The sequence below is a fragment of the Panthera uncia genome, assembly GCF_023721935.1.
Source record: "Panthera uncia isolate 11264 chromosome D3 unlocalized genomic scaffold, Puncia_PCG_1.0 HiC_scaffold_8, whole genome shotgun sequence".
NCBI lineage: Eukaryota > Metazoa > Chordata > Mammalia > Carnivora > Felidae > Panthera > Panthera uncia.
Genome location: NW_026057586.1, coordinates 27,213,916 through 27,237,388, shown reverse-complemented (window position 1 = coordinate 27,237,388; position 23,473 = coordinate 27,213,916). Strand labels below are relative to the sequence as shown.

Here is a 23,473-nt window from a genome sequence, read left to right as displayed (position 1 = left end):
TCCGCTTCTGGGCGCTGAGCAATGCAGTTGTGCAGTCAAACCCAGCTATTTCTGGATCCTCCTCCCTCCCTTGTCCCACCCAAGCCACACGGCTCTTGGTGGAAAGATGTTTCCCTAGAAACATCGCCAGGCACCGAGTGGGTTTGTGGCATGTTATTAATACAGAACAGCCCAAGTGTGCCGCTGGGACAGCTTTCCAGGGCATCCTCTGGGACCCAAGTAGAAGAGGGAATTTTCCTCCAGATTTAACAGCAAAGGGATTTGGGTAGGGAAAGGCACATTACGGAGGCAACACTTGTTTTTATCTCTAACCGAGTGGCAACTGAGATCAAAGGAAATGTTAGAGCTATAGCTGGTTTACATCCCTCTGGTTCCATATGGGGCCGGGAATCTTGGATTTTAGTCCAGTTTTTTCCAGAAGGAATGCAAGGCAACATATATGAGCTGAGTCTCCAAGCCTTCAGGGCATCTCTGATCCGTGCAGACCGCCCCCATGGGGAGCCTGTGGTATTTTGCACCTCGCCAGTGGTAGAAAGCTTGTTTTTGGCAAGGAAATTTGATTTTTGATACAGCTAAAGCTTATTTAGGGCTGACTGAATAACCTGGGGATTGACAGGACAATGGCATTGCTGCTCAAAAAAGAGGTGTGACTATCCCTGTCGTCCAGGAGGAATGCGTGCCTGTGTAAGGGCGTGCCCACGCACTCGCATGCACACACAAATACATGCAGTCCAGGATGCTTCTTGAATCATACGCATCCTGTGAGAGCAGAGAGGACCAAGCCTTGCAGAGGAGTAGTGAATAAACGAAGAGGAGGGAGGCCACAAGGATCAGGAGAATCCAGGCACAGAGCACACATGGGATGCAGTGTCACCATCAGGCCACGGAAAGACGTGCAGTGACACAGCCGGGACCCTGAAGAGCCTGCCATTTATCAGCTGTATGAACCTGGGCAGGTTAGGCAACCTCTGTGGGCCCCAGGTGCCCTCTCTACGGAGTGGAGATAATAACAGACCCTGCCTCCTGGGGTGCAAAGACTCGGCCTGGCACGGGGCGGGTGCCCTACAAGGAAGGGCTGCTGCTGACCCTGAGGAGGGCACCACACTTACTGTCTAGAGGTTCCTCCACTTCCTTGTAGACTTGCCTCAAGGACCCATCTCTCATGTATTTCTCAGTGAAGATATCATAAGGAACCAGTTCTCGAATGGTCTTCTTGTCATCCTCTGACGTGGCAAGCCATCGGTCACAAGGGAAAGTCAAGGTCTCTGTGCCCTGGGGTAAGGAGGCAAGAGGAAAATTAGCTCTTTGTGTGGAACCTTCTGACTTCAGTGATTCATCAGCATGTCAACACTCATGGGGACCAATGACAAGGGTCATAGAGCCCCACAGATAATGCAAAAGCCAGCAAGGGAGGCCAGTATATCCAGTCTTATCCAAAGACTTCAACAACCACATCGGGGGTTGGCTCTTGAAGGTGAGGTTCCCAGGGTAACTTAAAAATAGGCATCAGAAACTCATCTCACAGACTCAGATTCAGTGGGTAAAGGGAGGGGCTCTGTATTTTTAAATTGCTCTCAGGTCACTCAACCACAGCCACAATTGAAACCTGCCTTCCACGTTTAGAATTGTGTGGCTTCAGGATGTTTGCCAAGTTGTTCTGGTGAGTTTTTTTCTGAGTTGACTTTGAGCAGCAGGAAGGGCATACTCGGTCACTCACATACTGAGGGTCACTCAGTAATGTGGCCCTGAGGGTGGGGCACAGAGACGGGGCTACCCAGATGCTCCTCCTTGACCCTTAAACCGGGTTCTAAAAGGTTCTGCCCTGGACCTGAGCTGGTTCCTGTACTCTGAGTGAAGTGGGTGAACTGTCCTCAGATTTTACCTCAACTTAATAAGGCTGCAGGTTCTTATCAGGAATCCGCCTTGAATCTCCTCTGGAAAGGGGCAAAAGAAACAGCAGGACAGATCGGTCAGAAACTCACATCTTTATCGGGGAGGAGCCTGCGGATGTCCACGTGGGAGCAGTGCCACCCTGGATTTATGCCTGTGTTGTCATGGCCGATCCGAATTTTCTCAATGATTTCCCCTACATCTTCTAACTGTGGAAAGGAGAAAATGCACCAGATGGTAGTAGAAAAGTTCAGGAAAGTAAAACTCAGCAACATACTGTCTGCCCAGGACATCCACTCTTGAGTCCCTTTGAACTTCCAGGGGCCGCTTTCTCCCAGTATGCCCCCACTGTCCAGCCAAGCCCGCCCCCACTCTCCTCTCCACATGCCATGCTCATGCTTCCCTTCCTCTCTCCCTACTTAAAATCAGCCTAGATTCCAGAACGCAGTTCCATCAACCTCTGGGAGGCTGTTCTCCTTTTCATGGTGGAGCCCACCTCTCTGTCTTCCATTACTTACACTGTGGTGGTTCATTCCCTGCTTGAGAACTGATTTGGGTTTCAGAAGAGGAATTCTGGTTCTGCCCATGCCCTTTCTTGTCAGCCTGACCTTCTCCTTGGCCCCTAAGGGCCCCTCTGTCTCTAGCTACCCCTCTTCTAGATCCTTCAAATTCCAGTCCCTCAAACTTGATGTTCTCTTGCCACAGGACCTTTGCACAGGCTCTTCCTGCTCTTCCACTCTCCTCTTCTTTAGCTAAACCTCAACCTCATCATTCAGGTCTCAGATCAAGGATCACTTCCTCAGGGAAGCCCCCCTCACCACCTCAAGAAACTCAAATCTCTTCCTGAGAAGCTCTTACAGTATCCCATAGCACCCCTCTCCCCTGCACTTCTCACAGTCAGAAGTTTGCCTTCATTTGTGTAATATCGTCTTCTCTACCACTGAAAGCCACAAGGGCAGGCACCTGTCCTTGCCCATCATTCTATCCTTAAAACCTAGAACAGAGCCTGTGAACCCCAGAACTCAGGATACCTTTGCTGAAAGGATGAAAGAATGTTTCCTCATCTGAAAAACAGGTGTGACAGTATCAGTCAGGTTCTGTCATGTGCAATGTTGACCTTAACCATGATCGTATGGGTGGAAGTCTCACTGAATGGAAAAGCTGATGCATGTGTCTGAAATTCAGGAGACACCATGTCTTGTCTCTCCTGCCTGGAGCCTATGGCACAGGGTGCAGGGGAGGGACTCTTGTCAGGAATGACTGATGCCCTGATCCTTCCACATCCCTTAACGAAGCAGTGGGATGGCCAGACACAAGGCAAGGGGGGGATGTGCTGACTGGAGTGTCCTCGAAGCCTCTCTACGGAGCTGGCCGCCTGGCTGGCACCATTAAGTTCTCAGTGCTAGGAGACAGCAGAGTCAGCTCCACGGCAGGCAAGGGCTTTTGATGAGGGAACGGCATCTGAATGATAGATTAAGTCATTCATCAAACGCACAGCCTCTATAACCGCACACGGAAGTAACCTCTGAATGAAACGGAACAGCTTCCAACCACTGGTTTCCTTCTTCCCCACACACCCACCCACGGCTGGCAGCCAAGGACGGGCCCATCAGCCCTGCTGGGGGACCTGCCTGCACTCCTGTCTCCACCCTCATGCTTCCCAGTTGTAGCCACGGTGCTCCCACCTACCACCTGTATAATCTGAGGCAAGGCACTTGACCTTCCAGGCCTCAACTTTCTTCTCTATAAAATGGGGGGAGTAATGTGTTACTCAGCTGAAGGCAGAGGCATGGGTGGGGTGACCCCCTGAGGTCACTTCCAGGTCTAAGATCACAGCCATGGTTCTGTCACCTTGTCTCTCCTTCCAAGTGACCAGCATGGCACGTCACTGCTGGAGCCTGCGTGACTCGACAAGGGTGCTGCCACTGAGGTTGGTTCTGCTGCCCTGCAGCGCAGCCCCCCACCCCCTCCGGCCAGCTCACTCTCACTTCACCAGAGAAGCGCTGTCCCCTGTGAGCCCCTGAGGGCCATTCTGATCCCCAAACAAAGATTAGTGACTTCAGGCTGACATTAATGCTCTGGGCATTTTAACAAGGCCTCGTTCTCTCGAAACAGGAGAGACACAGGAGCTGCGGGGGAAATCCGTGGCCACAGGACGTCCACTTAAGGACGCTGAGCTGCCAGATGCGTTGGGCAGTGAAGATTCCCCTGCCCCTCCCTCTGTCCAGAGGTCTCTTTTCTTCCTTCCCCATTCCATCTCTGAGGTTCCAGATGTGTGGACCTTGGCTTCAATGGTACTTTTGGAACCTTAATCATCCAGCCAGTCAGTCAGGGATGCCACGTCAGGGTGGCCGTCTTAGCTGTGACCCTCAGGGAGCAAGGAGGCCTTCAGGGGAACGCGAGCCATGGATGACGGGCCTCAGGAATAGACTCGGAATCAGAAGAGACCCTAACATCCTCCCAAGAGGTGGAAGAGCTAAGCAGAGAAGGTTCTGGAATTGAACTGGGGTCCAAATCTTGCTTCTGTCCTTTGTAAATTATGACGCCCTGAGCGAGTTTCTTATCCTTCCCATGCAAGTTCAGCTGTAAAAAGAGATCATCGTACTAGCAACTCTTGGAATGGCTATGAGGATTCCGTGAACTGATGCACACGAAGGGCTCAGGACAGGGCTGGCACAAGGCAAGTGCTCAATAAATTCTAGTTATTATTGCTATTTTCTCGGCCACTCCCGAGTCTTAGGACAAAGCCACAGAGAGAGGGAGTGGCTTGCTCATGACTTTCCGTCTGAGCCCAGAGCCAGGACCAGGATGCAGGGCTATGTGCTTACGACCCAGCCCTCTGCGTCCTACCTGAAGACCAGTCCGAACAGAGACACAGAGAAACAGAGACACAAAGCTTTTTCATTTGTTTCCAGACCCTCACACTCCCCCAGCAGCCAGAAAGATTTGAAAAGAAGAAAGAAAAAAACACAGCAACAAACTACTGGCAAACTATAGCTGCCGTTAGTGGGCATTCCATTGATAAAACTCCACGGAAGTCGTGCCGAGGTGTGATCACAGCCCCACCGCTGACGGAGTCAGGGCTGGATGACTCAGTACCACGCCATCTTGGGTGGATGAGTTGCCGCTTCGTGTGGATAAATGAATCAGCCTTGAATTTTCTTTGTTAAAGACTCCACCAAGGTGGCGACCTTCCCACAAGTGCTGACTGCTCCCAGAGAAGGTGGAGAGGGAGCAGGGAGCCCCCCAGGACAGACACTGGCTGGGGAAGGAGGATGGAGCTCTGGATTTTGTTTCCCATCAGAAGGGGCACTTCTCCAAAAGTCCCTGCTACCTGGAGGGTCCAGCCTTGTGAGCCGCTTAGCTCTTCAGAGCTGTCCCCTCCAAGTCTTGTTTCAGCTGGTCTTCTACCTGTCATGTCCCTCTCCTCCTGTCCCTCCCACCAAACCACATACTGTGTTTATTTCCAGCTCTGGCCCTTGGCCATGATGTTCCCCTTGCTAGGAATGCCTCCCCTTCTTGTCCCTCCTTTGCATTCTCAGTCCCGCATTTGCCTTCATCACCATGGGCTAGTGACCTGCAGGGGCTAAGAGCACATATTTTGAGCCAGTACTCCTGGGTTTGAATCCTGGTTCCATTACACCCTAGCTGTGTGAATTTATGTAAGCTATTCAGCTTTCTGTACCTCAGTTTCCCCATCTTTATACAGGGATAATAACAGCACAGAGCTGCTATGAGGGTTAAGTGAGTTAATAGAGATAAAGCCCTGTGACACTGCTCTTACCCACAGGATCAGTTATTCTCTCTTGTTGGCCTTGTGTGGAGGTCTGGGGTTCTCCAGCTGGACTGCAAGCCCCTTGCAGAGAGAGTCTGGGCCCTCCCCTTCTCCTACCTCTCCCACCCAACCTAACACACAGCGGAGAGCACAGGGGAGACGCTGAGCTGAAGTGCACAGGACGCCAAGGTGCTGTGACTGACGCCTACAGTAAACATGGAACAAGCAAACCCCTAGGCCAGAGGGGAGCAGGGGACCATTTGGGATGTCCAGAAGCCAAGCTCTCCACGGATACACATGTGTTATCGCTGGCCCTGGAGGTGGCCCCAGTGGAAATGGGATTGTGCCTCTATTTTCCTCAAGCCCTGTCCACTCACTGTCTCCTTAGATCCTGACACTAGTCCCCGTGGGGCCGGGTGAGGTGCCCGCCCTCCTGGTTATTCCGATGTACTGAGTGAGGCCCAGTGAGGGTGGATGAACTGCCTGGCCCTCTCACCACAGCAGCCCGTTAGGGTGCCTCCTCCCCTCTTCTGGTGCCCCCTGCTTCCCAGTCCCAGCTCCCCTGGCAGCCTCCTAGCATTATGGATCCCAGGCACCTCCATAATGAAGCGGGAGGCTGACTTCCTCTCAAAGAACAGCTTCTGCTCCCTCTTGTTGGTGCACAAGTACTTCTGCTGGGTGCACACTGCATCGCAGCCATAGATGACGATGAAGATGTTGGCGTCCGTCCCGGCAGCAAAGACGTCACTCGTGTAGAGGATGATCTCGTAAGGGACAACTGAGGATGGTGGACAGACGGTGAAGTCAGAGGGGAGGTGAGAACAGAAAACAAATGTGGACAAGATCAAGTTCTTCATCGGCACCATGGCCCCAGGCCCCGTCACCGGGAGCTGCTGCCCGGGGATGGACCTTCACGTGGTTGCTTAGCAACCACAGGTGCAGGGGTGGGGGGAGACAGTGTCCTGTCACGCCTAGTGCCCACAGACCAGGGTCTCTGTGCCTCTCACAACACAGAGCTGGTACAGCAGTTTGGCTGAAAGCACAGAATCTACTCCGACCGTCTGTGTGACCTGGGCAAGTCACAGGAGCCTCAGTTTCCTCTTCTGTAAAGTGTCCACCATGCTCCTTAGCTGTGGACACTATAAACAGGAGGATTATATTTCAGGGGGCAAGGGACCAATCAGATCAGCAGTCTACAGGGTGAGAATCCTTTCTCTTCTCACCCTCACTTGCTCCACACTGGCTTGCCCTCCTAACCCGTCCATAACGCATCTGGCCCTTGCTGGGTTGGATGTGGGTGGTGGAGGGGGGTGGTGGTGACCTTGTGAACTCCTAAAAGGGAGGCTGACCCATCAGTGTTGTTGGCAAGCAGCTTCCCGATGGGCACCTGCCAGCCTGGCTAGAGACCAGCACTGCCCAGTGTGTGGGTCACTGGCCCTTCACCTCAGAAACTCTTTGGGTACTTATTAAACACCCAGATTCCCAACCTTTCCTCAGATTCTCTATGGGATGAGTCTAGTGATCTAAATATTTAACTCAGACTTTACACTGCAGTTTGAGACCAGTAGTTTAAAAGTGTATGTTGCTAACTACAGACTGAAATCCATTAGCAGGTTATGGAATAAATTTAGTGAGTCATCACCAGTATTTTAAAAAAATATATGGAATTGAATAGAATCAAATAAAAAATATCACTGGACATCACACACAGGCTAAAATTTTTTTGTGACACTTGTTTCATATGTATATAAAGGTATATACAACTGACTCTAAGTCACAGTAATAAAAAAACATTGAAAACCCAGAGAAACAGTTTAAGTGGAAATCTACCCTATCTTGTGGTCTTGACCTCGAAAGGAACCACATTTAAAAGTCACCTTCTCACAGGTGGCCCCAACCTTCCCCAAATTTGCTCCAAAGCCAATGAATTTTCTTTTCATTTAGTATGATGGTTACTCTGCTGTAGAACCATAATACCTGTATTAACGGTAACTGCCATCTGATGAGTACTTGCCAGGTGCCAGACTCTTTACTAAGCGTTCTACCTTCCTCATCCCCTGTAACCTTGACAATGACCTCCGGAGGAGATATCATTGTACTTTATTTTATAGATGGGGAAAACAAGGCTCATACAGGTAAAGTAACTTGCCCCAGATCATATGGCTGGTCAGAAGTAGAGCTCCAGTGTGAGCCCAGGCTTGTCTGACCCCTAAATCCTGTGTGGTCAACCTCTAAGGGTGCTGTTGTTGTGAATTGGAGGCGAATATTGCTCGCTACCTACAAGTCACAGGGCCTATGGCCTACGGGGGTGATGGCCATTCCCACAATGGCCTGAACAGGGCCCTCACCAAGGTTAAGGGAAACAGGCCATCAGGCAGTAATAGAGGCAACTTCCTCTGAGGTTTCTTGGGTGTCTCCCTGGTCTAAGGCCAGGAGGAACTGAACTTCCCTGAGACTCTCTGGCAGCAGGAGAAGCCCTAAAAATATCTGGGCAGGAACAGCCCACCCTTCAGCCCTCATCCCTAGGCCTGAGCTCAGATTTGCTTCCTGATTTCTAGTTCTGCCTCTGCCATTGAGGAGCTGTGTGTCCTTGGGCAAATAGATATACTTCTCTGGGTCCTTTTCTTTGTCTGTGAAATGAGAGGGTTTGACATAGAATCTGTGGTTTTCAGATTATTTAACTGAATTTAATTTTCAGTGGAGAACTTTTGTGGAGTTCTGAAAAATACATTTAGGACAAGGGGCGCCTGGATGACTCAGTTGGTTAAGCATCCAACTTCAGCTCAGGTCATGATCTCACAGCTTGTGAGTTTGGGCTCCGTGTAGAGAGAGCTCTGTGCTGACAGCTCAGAGCCTGGAGCCTGCTTGGGATTCTGTGTCTCCCTGTCTCTCTGCCCCTCCCCCGCTCGTGCTCTGTTTCTCAAAAAATAAACGTTAAAAATTAAAAAAAAAAACATTTGGGAAGAATGCTCTGAAAAAACTTGACTTTTTAAAGCTGAGGAGTAGATCTGGATGGCACGAATTGGGGAGCTGTTCCCTCTCATCCTTTCCCTTCCTGCACCAGCTGCCCTGAGACACCTGCTTCGATACCAGCAATCCCTAGAACACAGGCTTCAGCCTTAACAGGACTCTGACATTCAGGGCTCCATGCTACGTGGAGCCTGTAAATTCAGACCATCACAATGGTCTACTTCCTAATTGCCCCATCTCTACTGTGTGGGCAGCACATTTCAGTCGGCCAGGAGGCAGTGCCATCTTGCTGTGTTCTTTTGGTTTCACGTGTATTGGGCAGCCTTGATGAACTGCCAAATCTAGTTCTAAGCCTTCCAGGCCCCTGAGAATGACAACTGGCCACCACTCCTGGGACTGCAGCTCCTCATTCCTGGGAGCTCCCTGGCTTTGGGCCCTCAAGACCTTTCCCAAACAAGGAAATAGGTTCTGAGCAGCAGACCCTCCTCTCTGGGCACTTACTCGGGGAGAGGGGCACTTTGAAGCTGCCTCCACAGCTCTCTAGTCAGAAAGGCAAGTCTCTCCTGCGCTGTGTGTGTGTGTGTGTGTGTGTGAACTGAGTCTAAGACAAAGGGCAAATGGACTTGCTTTAGTATGAGGCTAGAGCTGAATGTATTCAAGGTCAGGCCATACAAATTCAGGCCTGTCCTAGGGCACGAAGGGAGAAACAGCTACTTCTGTCTTAAAGTGTCTCACCCAGTATGCTGCCAGCTCTATGTACATCTGTCAGGTCAGTGTGTCTGTCCTAGACTGCAGGCAGCTCCTGGGGGCAGTGTCTACATCCAGGGTTTGCTTTGTATATGCAGAGATTTTACTAGAGGGAAATGTCACTTTGTTTCAGGCTTTGGACCAGAAAATATCTTGATGGATCGGGTCATTTCCAGTTTAATTGCTTTAGGCAAAAAAAAAAAAAAAAAAAAAAAAAAGTCATCACTGAATCATATCATGTAATTATGAGCTGTTTGGGGGAAATCTTTTGGTATAGCTAATTATTTGGTTAGAAAAAAAATTATATTCTCTGGGTTTGGGTCTGATTTTAAGCACATTTAAACAGATTTTTATAGTTTGGTTAATTTCAGTTTGGTTCTCAGTACCTAGTATGTCCTACATGTAAATGAACGTTTAATCCATACTTTCTGATGACACTGGAAAGGAAGTGTCAAAACTTCACCAAATTGTTCCCTTTCCTCCCCTGCTTTGGCTGGTGAGAGGCCTACATTTATCATCTTTTCAAGTCTCCACCCTCCACTCCCAATCAGGATAAAATCTTACAGCGGTGATTTCTTGGTCACGTTACTGACTGGACTGAACACCGGTGATGGGGCCCATATGACTTCTCACAGTTAGACTTTTGTCTTTCTTCCCTTATGGGTCTTATGACCATGTTGTATTATCATCTCTATTTTGCAGATGAGGAAACAGCCCCAGAGAGGCCAGGCTCTCTGCCTGTTGTCACCAGCTGGTTTGGGGTGGAGGTGGGACTAAATTCTCTATTTCCTTACCGTGGATCCAGGGCACTGCCCACAGCCCACACAAGGCCCAGGGAACTGGGGAGAGGAGGTACACCTGGCCTGGGGTCGGGGCTGGAGGAGGGGTTGGGGCCAAAGACGGGGTAGTGGGCGATGGGGTCTGGGAGGAGGGTCAGCCATGCCGTGCACAGTTCTTACATGGCGTGTACAGCCTCGTCTGAAGCTCCGCGTGGAAGAGGTCCCTGACGATGGCACCGTCGTCTTCATTCTTTGCCAGCCAGCGGCCACAGGGGAATGTCATGCACTTTCCAAGAGACGGGGCGTCCACCTCTACCCAGTCTACAAACCAGCCTGGAGCCTTGCCTGCAGAGAAGGAGACATGGAACCCACCACGGAGCTCTACACAGATGGTTTACTGTGGGTGACCTCAGCCACTCCAGACATGCTTCCCTGCCCGTGGCTGACGTCTACAGCTGCACCCGTGCCCATGCCGTTCCTTTCCCTAATAGCATTGCTAAATGACTCCTGTTGAAATGTGCACCCAGCTGAAGCTGGGTCACACTCCAGGCTGCTGTCGGGGAAATTAACAAGAGCAAAGGAGCCTGGGGAAGAGGTGACAGGAGGTGACGGCAAGCACACTGTCCAGGGTGGAAGGCACTCTAAAAAGGGAGCTCAGAGATGCCAGAGAGAACTCGTATTAATGGGGATTTTGTCATTTCACCCAGCGACAAGGATGACACTGTGAGCTCTCTGGCCTTTGGTCCTGGAGGATTCCAGGAGGGTCATTCCTGCCAGTTTGTGGTGCATGAAGGAAAGGGAAGTCTGTGAAGGACTGAGGGTCTTCCCTGGAAAAATGAGCGATCAGGTTTAAAGAAGGAAGTAGGAGCTGAGCAGAGAACCTGTCTCTCCATCCCAGGGGCTGGGAAGGTGTCCTCCTTCCTTAGCCTTAAAATACTTAAAGACCAAGAACACGTCCTACTTCACTAAGAGAACAAACTTTGTCTGGCTGTAGTGTCAGTGGGTTCTGGGAAGAACAGACTAGATCCATGGTTCTCAAAGTGGAGTCCCCAGACCAGCAGCCTCATGTGTGCGAAGCAGAAATGCTCCGGTCCCACCCCAGACCTGCTGAATCAACGCCTGTGTGGATGGGGCCCAGAAACCTATGTTTAACAACCCCCCGAGGTGGTTCTGTTAAGCAACAGAACCTGTCAGGAGCTCCTGGTTCTCAGGTCAGAGAACCACTGAGCTATACTGGGGATTCTCAAAGGTGGCTGCACAGTGAAACCACGGAGAGTAGGGGTTTTGGGAAGTCACTGGTGTCCAGGCCCCAGCCCAGGCCAACGAGACCAGAATCTTCTGCGTGCAGCTAGGGTTCCACTGGGTTGAAGGGTTTGAGGAAGTTGTGTCATCATGGAAGGCAGATGACATTCAAGTTTCTTGCGTATTCTTTCCCAGACCCATAGGGACCTGTGTGTGGGCCTTATATTCTTAGCAGAAAACAGAGGGGGAGGGAAGCCAGACCTGTGTTGTCATGGCCAATCCTGACTTTCCACAGATCTCCCAGGTCCAGCGTCTCCACGGTGAAGATTTCGATGCTGTCCCTCTCAAACTTGTCGCTGTTGGTCTTGGAGGATTTCAGGAGGGTCATTCCTGTCAACCAAATGGCCCCCACATGACTGGCTGAACCTGAGACCTTCAAACTGAGCTGGACTACCCCTCATAAAATTTAGAGCATGCAATTACTATCCACCGGGAACCTTTGCACATTTAACAATTTGGGGTGTGTGTGTGTGTGTGTGTGTGTGTGTGCGCGTGTCTTTTTAGTGAGCTTTGTAATTAGCCTTCAAGGCGTGTATTTTTATTTCCAGTTTGTATCTAAAGAAAAGGAGGCACACCACGAGGTGAAGTACCGTATTCAAGATCATCCAGGAGAAAGTGGTGGGGTCCTAAGTCAGTGTTGACTGTGCCTCCACATCCCCCACATTTTTCTACATGTGGAGGAAGCCAGGGACAAAACCAGCCTCCCCGTGCTCCCTGGGGTCTCAGGGGCAGCCTTGAACAGAAGAAGAAAGCTGGCAGGAGTCACGGAGAAGAGACCAGTCACTGTTTGGACTGGGAGGCCCTTCATTGTGGTCTTGAAAGGTAAACGGAGTGATGCCTCCAGCAAGAGTACAGGAAATGGCAAAAAAGTTTCAGGAAGGCCTGGAGAAAGAATGACCATAGGATCAGGCACCATTACTTAAGGAGAGGACGCCAAAGGGAAGAGGATGCATATGGCTTCCAAACACTTCTGGGGTGGTAGACAGAGGAATGAAGACGGGAGAGGGGACAGGGGGCTCTCTGCCCCCTGGTGTACAGGAGAACCGACTTAGTAAGCTTTAGGAAGAATCTCTAAAGGAACCAATGTTTACAATCCAGGTAGACAAGTCACATCACATGGAGATTTTTAAGAAAAAGGGAATATGCCTTCCTCCAACAGCACTAGTTGAATGCAATCTGTCAGGACACAGAATCCGAAGCAGGCTCCAGGCTCCGAGCTGTCAGCACAGAGCCCGATGTGGGGCTCGAACTCATGAACTGCGAGATCATAACCTGAGCTGAAGTTGGACACTCAACCTATTGAGCCACCCAGGAGCCCCAAAATGGATACAGATTTAAACATAAGACCTAAAACTGTAAAACTCCTAGAAGAAAACATAGGAGAAAAGCTTTGTGACGTTGGTCTTGGTAATGATTTCATGGATATGACACCAAAAGCACAGGCAACAAAAACTAAAATAAACAAGTGGAGGAAGCGTCTGGGTGGCTCAGTCGGTTAAGCGTCTGACATCAGCTCAGGTCATGATCTCAGAGTTCATGAGTTCGAGCCTCATGTCCGGCTCTGTGCTGACAGCTTGGAGCCTGGAGCCTGCTTTGGATTCTGTGTCTCCCTTTCTCTGCCCCTCCTCTGCTTATACCAACCCCCCTTTCAAGAATAAACAAACATTAAAAAATTAAAAAAAAATAAACAAGGAGGATTGCATCAAACTAAAAATTTCTGCACAGCAAAGGAAACGATCAATAGAATGAAAAGGCAACCTACAGCATGGGAAAGAATATTTGCAAACCATATATCTGATAAGGGGTTCATTACCATAATATCCTACAACTCAATAATAAAAAGCTAATAACCCAATTAAAAAATGGGCTAAGGACGTAAACAGACATTTCTCCAAAGAAGACATACAAATGGCCAACAGTATATGAACGAAATGCTCATTGTCACTAAGCATCAGGGAAATGCAAATCAGAACCACAACGAGATCTCACCACACACCTGACAGGGTGGTTGCCACCAAAAATGAAAAGACAACAACTGTTGGTGAGGATGTGAAGGAAATGGAACACTCGTACATAGTTGGTAGGAATGCAAAATGGCGTCGTTGCTATGGAAAACAGTACGAAAGTTCCTTAAACAATTAAAAATAGAACTACCATATGACCCACCAATCCCACTTCTGGGTATATATCCAAAAGAATTGAAATCAGGATCTTGAAAAGATATTAGCCCTCCCATTTCACTGCAGCACTATTCACAATAGCTGAGATGTGGGGGGAAAAAAACCCTAAATGTCCATTAACCGATGAAAAGATAGAAAAAAAATGTTGATATATATACATACAATGGACTGCTCTTTGGTCTTAAAAAAGAAGGAAATTCTCCAATCTGCAACAATGCGGATGGTCCCTGAGGACATTACACTGGGTGAAATAAGCCGGACACAGAAGGACAGATATAGCATGATTCCACTTATACCAAGTATCCAAAATAGCCAAATTCATAAAATCAAAGGCTGGAATGGTGGTTCCCAGGAGCTGGGGAGAGGAGAGGATGGGGAGTTATTAAGCAACAAGCGTACTTTCAGGTTAGTAAGATTAATGAGCTCCAGAGGCCTGCCATACAGTCCATACCTACAGTCGACAGTGATGCATTATCCATTTCAAATTTGAGAGGATAGAGCACATGTCAAGTGCTCTTAATAAATAAAATAAAATAATAAAATAAATAAAACAATAAAATAAAGTAAAACAACACAGGGGAATTCTTCAATTATTTTTTTTTTGAAGAGAGAAAAACAGAAGCATGACCAGGATTTCCTTGGAAAGTTCTGCTGAGTCTCCTAGTCTCCCCGGGGAGGAATGTGGGTGAGTCTCGCTCGGCCCCATGCTGCATTCTTACCAGTGTTGTCTTGCGTGCCAAAGAGCGTGATGAAGACGTTGGCATCTGTGCCTGCGTTCTTCTTGTCCCCAGTCTTTACGGTCACTGAGAATGTGGTAGATTTGTCTGCAGGGAGAGGAGTGTGGAGAAGTGAGTGGTAGACTGCCCCTCTCATGGAGGGAGGAGGGAGAAAACGTACTGGGTACATTTCTACATGCACGGTGACCATTTCTAGGAATCACTTTACTTGTAGCATGTGTTGTTCTGCGGTTGCCTATAGTCTGGAAACTTCCTCAAGGCAGAGATGAGGTCTCTCCGCCTCCAGCTCACATAGGAATCTCTCAATTAATAGAGCTGTAGGATGTTTAGGGGAGACTTGGGGTGACTGAGAGTCAGAGGCTCATCAGCGAGGAGCCTGGTCTGACTTCTCCACTGGGAAGTTTTAGGGATGTAAGTTTCAAGGAAGGGAAGCATCCTAGAATTCTTGAAAGTTCATTCTTTCCCTTGACAAAAATGTATTGAGGGCTTATGGTGTGCCTGGAGGGGAGAGCACAGAACTAAATCGGAGCAGGCTACAACCTATTCTATTCTAGTCTAGTCTAGTCTTATTCTATTCTACTCTACTCTACCCTACCTATTCTTATTCTATTCTATTCTATTCTATTCTATTCTATTCTATTCCATTCCGTTCTATATTCCATTCTATTCCATTCCATTCCATCTCATCCTATCCTATTTCATTCCACTCCATTCCTGACCATAGCTCCATGCCTAGTCATGTGCTTTATACCCAGCCTTATGCTAGGCATGTGGGAATATGTCTCCTCACCTCCCCATTCTGGCCATGGAGGGATAAGGGCAGTACAGACACACTGCCAGAGGAGGGGTTGCTCAGAACCCACAGGGGAAAGGAACATGGAGACCGAGGGAGGGAGGCTAGAGGGAAGAAACCAGCTCTAGTTTAGGAAACCTTTCTGCTCCAGGGCCAGGTTGTCAAGGGGGTTGTTGTCACCACCTCCCCCGGCCCCCTCATCCTCGCTCGGGGGCAGCACGTAGGACTCATCCACTGGCAACAGCTCCCGGGACAGCTGGCCATCATCCTCCTCCACTGCCAGCCAGCGCTGGCATGGAAAGTAGTACCTGTAGGAAGGGGAATGAGGAGAGTTTAGGAACGTCTCTTAGGAAAGGTTTCATTAAAAAGCAGTCCTGGGCTGCAAAATGACAGGCCCTCAGAGGCCCCAACACTCCCCTATCTGCCCCCCATCCAAAAGCATGGCCCTCCCATCCTACCCAGCCTGGGGGTCACCCTATGAGAGTCACTTGCATGGAGCAGAAAACAAACATGGGGACACGGTTTCAAGACCCCCCATTGAAAATGGCTGTGTAAGAGTTGCCTGGAGCCTATTAAACCTTCACTCAGGGTCATATTGGAGGTATCTAGAAGAAGTGCTTCCAGGGACTGTGCCAGCCTTTTCTAGAATTAACCTGGTAGCCAAAGCCACTTTAGCAGAGAGTATTGTACATAGTAGGTGTTCAATACTTAAGGGTTGAGTAAATGGATTTTAATGGAATGATACCCAATTATGCTTCTGGAAGATACAGAAAGTGTGGCTAAGGAATGGCATAGCAGACAGCTGGCGCCATGTAGGGAAGGGAGGTCCAAGTTAGACTCCTCAGTGTAGAGGCTGAGCCCAGCTAAAATGAAGACACCTAAACAAAGCAAAGGGGGGTCCAGGGATGATGGAGGTAGCAACATGAATTAATGAAGGACTCGCCTCTGGAGCCAGACTGGGTTGGAATCCTGGCTCTGCCACTTATAGTCATGTGACCTTGAGCCAGTTTCTTTACCTCTCTGTGTTAGGGTTGCCAGATTTAGCCAACAGAATCACAGGGCTCCTAGTTAAATTTGAGTTTTCGATAAGCAATGAATAATGTTCTAGCGTAAGTATGTCCTACCCAATATTTGGAACATACTTATACTAAAACATTATTCACTGCTTCTCTGGAATTCAAATTTAACTGGCCATTCTGTATTTTACCTGGCAACCCTACTTTGTGCTTCAGTTTGCCATTCTGTAAAATGAAGATCATATTGCTTATGTCAAAGTTGTTATGAGGTTTATGTGGGTTAAATGTTTTGAAGTGCTTATAAAAATGCCTGGCTCTTGGTAAGAATTTGCTAGTACTATTGCTGTTGTTACTCTTATTGTACTTCCCTGTTTCTCCCCTGCCCATGCCTGGGGTCTCTGGAGCTTGTGGGCTGGACAGCTGGCCTTGGGCCCCCAAGCTCCCAGAACAACTCAGAGGGTTGGTGGATGCAGCCCATGTCTAAACTGGGGCCATTCTACCCAATCTCCACCCCTTCCTGCCAGACTGGCTGCTTAAGATGCATTCAGGGACTGATCAGAGTCCCTGAGGAGAGAAGGAAGTCCCTCCTGGAGAGGAGGGAGCAGTGTAGGCTGGGGGTCTCATCCCTGTCAGAGCCCCACATTCCTCTAGAGACATTATTGCCTCCTAGGGCCAACACTTTAGAGAGGCAGAACCTCAGCCCACACACGGGCTCACACGGGGTGCAGAAGGGCAATTCTGTGTTCATGGACACGGATTCAAAGGGTGGGAGGAGCTCAATCAAGGGCAATATAGATTAAATTGCCTTTAAATTAGGGTTTAAGGGAAAAATGTATATTGTTCCACTTTCTAGTCTTTAAGTTATCAATGGGAAAGTTACATTTTTTATTCAGCCAATTAACTTATGAATAATAGGCTTTGGCTCTTAATTATGGCCAATTAAAGGAGCCACAGAAATAAAGAAAGGAGTGGGGTTGCGGCAGAGGCGGAGACAAGGAGAGTGGGAAAGCTGGAGCAGAACAAGGACAGAGGGAGAGAGAGACACAAAGAAAGAGTGGGCGACTTATCCCGGGAGAGAGAAGTCAGCCAGACGGAAGGGGTAAGGCCCAAGTCCGCCCACACCTGCTGAGCGTGTGCCTACTTGGGAAGCAGAGGCTGGCTTTCATGGAGCGACTTCTCCAGTGTCCCCGAGATACTTGTACTGGGACATTAAAGCCCCTCGGCATGCCCAGAGTGGCAGCATCTCTTCCCATCTCTTTTCTCAGATCCATCCCCCTGGAGGGCAGAACTAGAGCAGGGGCTGGGACTGGCCTGAGTGCTGGGCCTTCAGCCTCTAGCCCCATGATGCCAACAAGCACCCACAGAAGGTCCCCTTCCCTCCCTTCCCCTTCCCCTTCTTCCCCTTCTTCCCCTTCCCCTTCCTCCCACAGCAGTAAGTCCTGCTCAAGCAGGTCTCTGGGTACCAGGGATGGAAATTGCCAGGGATTCTGAAGGAGCAAAGGAGAAGAGTGGCGAGTAGGTGTGCTGGCCAGGTGTGGCCACTGCCCTGCTTAAACAAGGCCACTGGAAGGAAAGGGGGGGCTTGGGTGAGCAGGAGGTTTAAACTGATTATTGGAGCAAATCTTAAGTTTCACTCAAAAGTAAAAACCGAGGGGCGCCTGGGTGGTTCGGTTGGTTAAGCAGTTAAGTGTATGACTTCAGCTCAGGTCATGATCTCATGGGTCATGAGTTCAAGCTCCGCGTTGGGCTCTGTGCTGACAGCTCAGAGCCTGGAGCCCACTTTGGATTCTGGGTCTCCCTCTCTCTCTCTCTGCCCACCCCTCCCCCCGCCCCCGCACCCCTGCTCATGCTCTGTCTCTCTCTCTCCTTCAAAAATAAATAAGCTTTTTTTTTTAAAGTAAAAACTAAGGGGCACCTGGGTGGCTCAGTTGGTTGGGCGTCCAACTTCGGCTCAGGTCATGGTCTCACGGTTTGTGAGTTCGAGCCCCGCGTCAGGCTCTGTGCTGACAGTTCAGAGCCTGGAGCCTGCTTCAGATTCTGTGTCTCCGCCTCTCTTTGCCCCTCTCATGCTCATGCTCTGTCTCTCTCTGTCTCTCAATAATAAATAAACATTAAAAAAATTTTTTTTAATAAAAAAAGTAAAAACTGAGAAGACAGAAAAACTTAATGTTGTAAAATGTATGTCATTTGGTATGGCCTTCCGCATTTTGTGCACAAGCGCTGTACCACATCGGGTGTAAGTCGACAGGTGATACTGGTGGGATGGCATGGCCACAAGAGCATGAATCTGGAACTCAGGAATTCAGGGTTTGTGTTTCTACTCTTCCCCTATAAAGCTACGTGGCCCCAGGCCCTGAGTTCCACCACTACAAAGGCTGGATAAAATCATCTGCGAGGTCTTTTGTGTCTCAACATTCCAAGGGCCCTGAAAGAGTGTGGGGTTCCAGAGAACAGCTCGTCAGATGAAACTCCAGAGGAAGAAGTCCAACAAGCTTTCTGTTCAACTCTCACTGAAAAGCCCACCCAATAGCACCTGTCTTTAATGAGGATCTAATGACACCCTCAAGCCACCAATCAGAATGGGAATCTCTATCTTCGGGCAGAAAACACGTAGAGAAAGCAAAATATTCCAGGCTGAATATGGGCAAAACTCGGGACACTAAATATATTCCTGACTTTTGCGGCATTTGCCTCTTCCTCTTTGAAATTGAGTGTATTAGATTTTAATGCAGATCAAAAAAGCAGCTAACCTCTTAAAGGAGGAAGGAAGACATGACACAACCTCACTTCCTCAACAAGTCAAGAGCTGTGGAAAAGAGGAAGAAAGCAGAGCCCGATGAGTCAACGACTTAACAAAGATGTGTTAGTTCAAAACAATGTACCCCTCCTGCCAAATCCCACCATTTCTGTCATGTGTTCTGAAATCCAAACATCCGAGGTTCATAGCTTTGGATGTTAGGAGGACTTTGAAGTTTTAAGTCCTTGCTAATATGATTAGAATCTCTGGGCTGTAAGGAATCTTTAAGTCGGTGGGTGATTTGTCACACCTCTTTCCACTACAAGAACGACCGTGGAAACATGTGTTGAGGAAAACGTCCCATCAGCCTGGGTCGCTGAGCGATCACATTGAGCAGAGTCCCCCGATGCCCTGTCCTGGACATGCAGTGTGAGCAGGAAATAAGCTTCTATTGTGTTAGGACACGACATTTTAGGGCCATTTGCTACTCAGCACAACCTAGACTATTCTGACTGGTACGACTGGAGATATAAATTGTGGGCACTATTCTCAAATAAATGGTCACGGAAGTGATGAGGATGGAAGAGTTTGCCCAGAGAGCATAAATCTGTCTGTGTCCCCCATTAGGCAAACTAACCCCATGAGCTCGGGATCTTCTTGCTTGTTGCCATGGTCACAGTCCCCACATACACCGGCAGCCATAAGTACCCACAGCATTGGAAGGCACTATCTCCTATCAAGGTGAAATGTTCTCATTTCCTCCTTCAAATTCTTGCAATAACTCTAAGTTTCTTAACCGGCCACTATCCTTTCCTTGAAGATGCATTTTCTTTCTTTCTTTCTTTTTTTTTTTTTCAACATTCCCCTTAGAACGTGCTACCTAAAGCCAACCCAAGGCTCCAGGAATTATCTGAGCAGAGGAGATGGAGTGGGAACAGCCTCTCTGCATTCCAAATACGGCTACCAATACAAAATCAATCTGACACTTTTTTTAACTTTTTTTTTTTTCAGAGTGGCGAAGGGGTGGGGCTTCCCAGGTTAGAGGAGGCTGGAGGAAGCCACAGATAAATTTCCCCAGCTTCACCATCTTCTTCCTAGCCCAAAGGACCAGAGAGGTCCTTTCTTGAGGGAATGTGAGCCTGTGTGCGGAGCCCCAGTCCACCCACGAGGGACCTCAGACCCCAGGACCACCCACTCAAAGCCACCCTCGGCTGCAAACCACCGTTCAAAAGCCTTTTCTGAATCATCTTGACTGCCTCCTGCCAGCTTGGGACTCCTACAAAGGACCTCAAGCACTCCCTACTTGAAGAGAAAGAATGCTCTCCTTTTTTGGCAATTTGCATTGTGGATCAATCCACCTCTGCCCTTCCCCTCCCACCGGCCCTTCCTCCAGGTATTTCCAGTCAGGCTCAGCTGCTCTCCAGAACCGGCAGCCTTTGGAGGCCAAAGGGACTGGGCATGGCCCCACTGCCACCCTGCTGAGCGCTAGCCTTGGGGCATCAGAGCCCTGAGCCACTCTGAATCCTGCTTGGGTGACTTCAGTGTGGTGGCAGGGGCTCCAGAGATCACATCCTCTTTAATCTCTCTGCCTCCAGGCCAACATCTCTCATGAGTGCCTCCCTGCTCCTTCTCTGTCTTCCTACCTCGGCCTCAGAAGGCTCTCTGGGAGGGGCACCTTGGTGGCTCAGTCGGTTAAGCGTCCCACTTCTGCTCAGGTCATGATCTTGTGGTTCACGAGTTGGAGCCCCATGTCAGGCCCTGTGCTGACAGCTCAGAGCCTGGGGCCTGCTTCAGACTCTGTGTCTCCCTCTCGCTCTGCCTGCCCCCCTGCCTCCTCTCTCAAAAATAAAAACATTAAAAAAAAAAAATTAAGAAGCAGGCTTTCTGGAAAAGCTGGCCAGCTAGGAGCCTCTGGCTGTGGAGCAGCACCCCCCACCCCGGCCTCCCTTCCCAAAGTTCTTGTCCTGTTCCCTTCATGCACGAGTCGGACAGAATTACCCACCACCTGCCGTTCATGCCCCTCGTGCCCCTCAGCTCCCACATCACACGGTTCAGCCGCTTTAGTGCCCTTTGTTCCAAACACCAAACATCACGGTTTGTGAAGGCCCATCTGAAATGTCACCTCGGACAGAGGAGCACCCTGACCCCCTCCTCACCCCCCAGTCCCTGAGCCCCATTTGGGGGGTGCCACCCTGAGACAGCGGCCCCCTCGCTCTGCCTTTCCTGCTGCCCAAGGAGTTCCTTCATAATCCCGCTCATGCCCCTTCCTTCCTAGCTATGCAGCCACTTTTAGATGCCAACTGACTGCGTTCTTACTGGCACGGTGCTACCTTTTGCCAGGTGCCAGGCCCGGCGCTGGCCCTTACACGGGTTATCTTAATGCTGTGTGGGAGTTTTATTATCCTGTTTCATGGATGGAAGAACTGAGGCTCAGAGGGCTTAAGTGACTTTCCCAAGGCCACACAAGTAAAGAAAGGAAGAGACAGGAAATGAACCTAAAACATCTGCCTCCTAGACCATCACAGTTTTCTGTCGGAACCAACCGCTTGACTCTCCGCACTTAGCATGGCATGTGTTTGCTGAATGAATGAATGAGTCAACACAGCAAATGTGGTTTGTATTCATTAGTTGATTTAGTAAGTATTTATGGCAAGCCTGTTGTGCACCAGGCCCTCTTCTAGGTGCTGGAGAGGACACTGTAGGGAACAAGACAGGTGAAATCGTTACCTTAGGCAGGGACCTTATATTCAGTTGTGGGGAAAGGAACAATGATGAAATACTGCAGTCGATTGTAGGTCAAACGTTAGTGACGTGCAGAAAAAGAAACAAAGGAAGAGAAATAAAAGGTCTAGGGTGGGAGGCTTGCTGAGCAGATGACCGTTGAGCAGAGACCTTACCTAGAGAAAGCATGAGTAAGCCACTAGGGGAAGGAGGACCAGGGAGAAGGGACAGCACATGCAAAGGCCCTTGGCTGTTGGGCTCAAGGAACAGCAAGGAGTGAGCAGGAGGGAGACCAGGACCAAGAGTTAAGGAGGGGGTGTGGGGCAGGCCACTGGAAGTGCTCTGGCTCTCACCTGGGGGTGAATGGGAGCCTCTGCAGGTTGTTGAGCAGAGGAGGAACACACCCCTGACACAGGAGGGGCCAGGGTGCAGCAGAGGGACCAGGCAAGAGCCTCTGACCAGGGCTGGTGAAGATGGGGAGGTGGACCCTGACTCACACCAACAAGACAGGATGACGAGGGCGGGGAGGTGATGAGGGGGCCAGGAGTGGGGGAGGGAAGGAAAAGAGAAAGGGAGGGAAGAAAGGGGATGGGGAACGAGAGGATACCATTCACGAGAGCGATAAAAATAGAAAATATTTAGGCATAAACTTAGTACGACTGTAGAAAATTGTAAAGCATCACTGGGATACCAGAAGGAACAATTGGATAAATGGAAATGCGCCCCTGGGGCAGCACTTAATATTCTAAATACACAATTCTCCACACATACGATTAATGGCATAACCATCAACATTCCAACGGGATTTTTTTCTTCAAATCACTTAATGTCTTGATTTGAAAAGGCAAGAAAAGCTAATATTTTTAAAGAATAATGAAAAAGGACAAGTACTGATAGATATTAAAATAAATTATAAGGCTACAATAATTTACAAATTGTTGGGCTGGCCCAGAAATGTCAAATCAATGGAACAGAGTTAACTGACCCTAACGGAGCTCTAAGGGGAAGCCAGGGATATTTGGTCTGTTCCTGTCCTTCTGTTTTTGCCAGTACTTTATCCTTTTCCAGCTTAAATGCCTTAGATTTTCAGAACATCTTGAGAAGTAAGCTGGGCTGACATCATTAAGCTTATTTATCAGAAGAGTGAATGAAAGCCCATAGACACAGAGCACTTAGTTCAGGGTGACCTGGTAAGTTTCTGAGAGAGGACTACCACAGCTCAGGACCCTGGTTCCCGGCTATAGCGTTGTCCCACTGCCCTTCTCTGCCGTCACAATGACCTCACGGAAAGCCAGGACACCAGGCCATGGGAGAGGTGTCCTTTGGTGTCCCCATCTGAGGCAGTCTCTTGGGCTGGTGGGGCGGGGTGGAGGTGGGAGATGGGGTGAGCCTCCTCACCCCTTGCCCGGCACAGAGAGTAGCCCAAGAAGAGGGCTTGCTCTAAGAGACACCAGACTGCAGACCAAGAAGTTAAGTCAACGTATGTTTGTTTATTGGGTGCCCGCTACATTCCGGACACTGGCGGGCACTCAGCAGCCCTACAACACACTCAGGATCTTGCCTGCCTTCCTCTCTGTCTGCCCCTGCACCTCCCCATCACACCTCCAGCCTTTTTTTCATGTCTATTGCTCCGTGGCCCCTTTTGCTCAAGAGGCAATGGGGCCTAATGATGGAGACGCACCAGACTCATCATTGATGGTCTGGAGTTCTGATCTTGGCTCTGGCATGAATGGGCTCTGGGGGTGTGGCGGCTTCACCTCCTTGGGGCATGGTTCCTTCACCTGTCAGGAGGATAATATGCCTTCCTCAACCTAGCTCCTAGTGGT

General features: G+C 49.4%; 1 protein-coding gene across 1 annotated transcript in view; it reads right to left on the bottom strand.

Annotated features, from left to right (window-relative positions):
• Nucleotides 1-23,473, bottom strand: part of LOXHD1 (lipoxygenase homology PLAT domains 1) — a 163,209-nt gene that overhangs the window by 39,927 nt on the left and 99,809 nt on the right. Inside the window, exons 22-28 of the mRNA XM_049620144.1 lie at nucleotides 15,312-15,481; nucleotides 14,363-14,467; nucleotides 11,665-11,793; nucleotides 10,342-10,506; nucleotides 6,262-6,443; nucleotides 1,983-2,099; nucleotides 1,110-1,272 (exon numbers count right to left, since the gene is read on the bottom strand). Coding sequence (XP_049476101.1) covers nucleotides 1,110-1,272; nucleotides 1,983-2,099; nucleotides 6,262-6,443; nucleotides 10,342-10,506; nucleotides 11,665-11,793; nucleotides 14,363-14,467; nucleotides 15,312-15,481 — 1,031 coding nt within the window. The remainder of the gene's footprint in view (nucleotides 1-1,109; nucleotides 1,273-1,982; nucleotides 2,100-6,261; nucleotides 6,444-10,341; nucleotides 10,507-11,664; nucleotides 11,794-14,362; nucleotides 14,468-15,311; nucleotides 15,482-23,473) is intronic.